Genomic DNA, 2,586 nt, shown 5'->3' with positions numbered 1-2,586 from the left:
AAGTACATATTTGATGAACTATAGCATTATAAAAAATATTGTTCAATAAAGAAACGACACACAGTGGTGCAGAATTGATATTGTTTGTAAATAAATCTGGCATTTCTAAACGGCTAGTCTTATCGAGATAATATTTGACACGGGCCTAGCTAAGGAGTATTCAAGTTTAAGTTATGAAAATGGATCCCACAAATGCTCCAGGGGCGCTGTGCGGGCTCAAAGTAGGGTACCTTCGAAACGTAAAATGTTTAAACGCGTGCAATTATTTTGGTTTCCCATCCGTTATTTTTATTTTGGAAAGCGCTCAGCAAGATCTTAAAAATTTCTGAGTTATAAACTTTTGAAAATTGAAATTTAAAAATTTTGCAATTCCAACAGTGAAAAACAGTGGAGCAAGGTATGTAAAATTTTTAATTTTCTAATTTCAAATGCCTTTAACTCATAAATTATAAGAGATAAATGGTTTTAAGGCCCAGTTGAACGCTTTCGAAAAATATAAAAAAGGGAAACCAAAAATTGGCACGCGTTTAAATATTTTACATGTCGATATGTAATCACATGATTCTTTTGTGGGATCCATTTTCATACCTTAAACTTGAATACTCCTTGGCTACGCCCGTGCCAAATTTTATCCCGATCAGACTAGCCGTTTAGAAATGCCAGTTTTACTTACAAAAAATTTCACGCCAGTCCTACTGTGCAACATTTAAAAATTGAAAAAAGTCAAAATTTAAGGAAGGAGTTATCCCCTTATTCATAAACAAAATTTTATTTTTTTTAAAAGGTTTATAAAACAAAATTTTCACACGAAATTTGGTATGTAAATCTTTTAAAAAATAAAATGTTGTTTGTGAAGAAATTTAAAGCCATTTGCAAATTAAAGAAGTTATTGCAGTAAAATCCAACTTTTCTGCAAATATTTCAAAACTAACTTAATTAGGTAAGCTAAGTTCCCCTATCGCCTCATCTAAAAGTGCAGGATTTAACTTAACTAATAGTATATTTTCCAAGGTTTCAGGACTAAGTCTGTTTCTGGATTCACTTAATATAATTCTTAATGATGAGAAAGCTCTTTCTATTGTAACCTGAAAAAATATAAAATAACAAATATTTAGGTATAATTATATAGGTATACATATATATCATATATAAATTAATGTTTTAAATACAAACATATACATACTTATTTACATACATCCATACATACATATGTGTATGTACATTATACATATTTTATAAAATATATTAACATACAGGAGGACTAATACTGACATAATATTATATATGTACATATGTAAGTACGTATGTATGTATATGGTTTTAACATTTACCTGTGTTGGAGGAACACCGAATATAATATTCGATAATATAAATAATTCTTCGTCCAATGATTTTCTTTTATTCCAATAATCTAATACACAACAATCGCTTGTCTCAAAATGTAACATCAGCCTTTCTATTTTTGTATAGATATTTATATCACATCCTTGTATTACGTCTTGTCGTAAAAATGCTGTTAATATGTCTTCCTCCTCACCACCGTTATTTTCCTCTATAGAATTTGAAGATTTGGTCACATATTCCTTGTTTAACGAAATGTATCTATCCCATAACTTTTTTAGATAATTTATAGCCCTTTCTTTTTCATCGTGAGATAATTTGTGTTGTAATCGTGGATCGAAATAAATACATGCAAGAAGTATATCATTTTTATGTAATGACACTGACCTTTTGTCAATAAATTTTAGTGTCAAATCCGCTAGCATTTTTGCGAAACTATTAACATTGGGCATGTTAAAAATTTTTTCTATTAACAGTCTGCACTTCAACCAATTAGCATAAAAGTCACCATAATGCAAAGATTCTTCTTGAAATTTTGTCAAAATATCATTAAGTGGACTAAAAACTACTAAAAAATCATCTACATTTTTCCAAAATTGTTCATTAACATCAAATAAATCTAATGATGTAGTATTTCCTTGGGTTTCAATAAAAGGTTTTGCGGTTTTTAAATCTTTAATCATTTGGTATGTAGATCCCCAACGCGTTGGACAGTCAATTTGGGGCACACGTACCTTATTTAACTCAAATAAACATCGAAATCCATTTGTTTGCTTTCGTAAAAATTTTGTAAAATTTCTGCATTGAAGCACAAATTCTTTTATATTAGGATTTTTTATAACGTCTATCGCTACTAGCTGGGCCGTATGTGCTGCACACCTGCATATAGTTATGTCTCCCATGTCTATATCACAATCGTTTTCTATTTCTTCTAAAAGCTGCTGATAATTATCATTATCTAAAAACTCTTCTTCTTGAAATTTTGTAAGGCACTTGGACAATAACGATGTCGTTTTTAACATATTTGCCCCATTGTCGGATGTCACTGCAATAACTTGATTTAAATTTAAGTCATATTTCCTTAAGGTTTTTATAATTTCGATAGATAAATTTGTAGATTTAGTTGAACCAACGCCTTTTAGTTCAATCATTCCTACTACTCTAGATACTATATTTCCATTAAAACAATATTGTAAACTAATTCCTAATATGCTTCGTTCTAATCTCGTGGCGCTGTCTATTTTA

At 29.7% G+C, this 2,586-nt stretch overlaps 2 protein-coding genes across 5 annotated transcripts in view; one reads left to right on the top strand and one right to left on the bottom strand.

Annotated features, from left to right (window-relative positions):
- The window catches only part of LOC111681667 (protein alan shepard-like), a 150,340-nt gene that overhangs the window by 51,847 nt on the left and 95,907 nt on the right, over positions 1-2,586 (top strand). The window lies entirely within an intron of this gene.
- LOC124419982 (zinc finger BED domain-containing protein 4-like) lies at positions 745-2,559 on the bottom strand. Its single transcript, XM_046951344.1, has 2 exons — positions 1,332-2,559; positions 745-1,085 (listed from the first exon to the last, which is right to left on the bottom strand). Exons 1-2 carry the CDS (start codon positions 2,490-2,492, stop codon positions 933-935), a joined length of 1,314 nt encoding a protein of 437 aa, XP_046807300.1. The 5' UTR covers positions 2,493-2,559; the 3' UTR covers positions 745-932.

Source organism: Lucilia cuprina, chromosome 5 (genome assembly GCF_022045245.1).
Source record: "Lucilia cuprina isolate Lc7/37 chromosome 5, ASM2204524v1, whole genome shotgun sequence".
NCBI classification, from domain to species: domain Eukaryota; kingdom Metazoa; phylum Arthropoda; class Insecta; order Diptera; family Calliphoridae; genus Lucilia; species Lucilia cuprina.
Note: the sequence above shows the minus strand (reverse complement) of the source record. Positions and strands in the feature narration are given on the sequence as shown.

Excerpts from the sequence above, each read along its gene's own strand:
- LOC124419982 (XM_046951344.1), bottom strand. The coding sequence starts at position 2,492 with ATGATTGAACTAAAAGGCGTTGGTTCAACTAAATCTACAAATTTATCT. Across the intron at positions 1,086-1,331 it reads TCGGTGTTCCTCCAACACAG|GTTACAATAGAAAGAGCTTT; the intron begins GTAAATGTTAAA and ends ATATTTTTTCAG.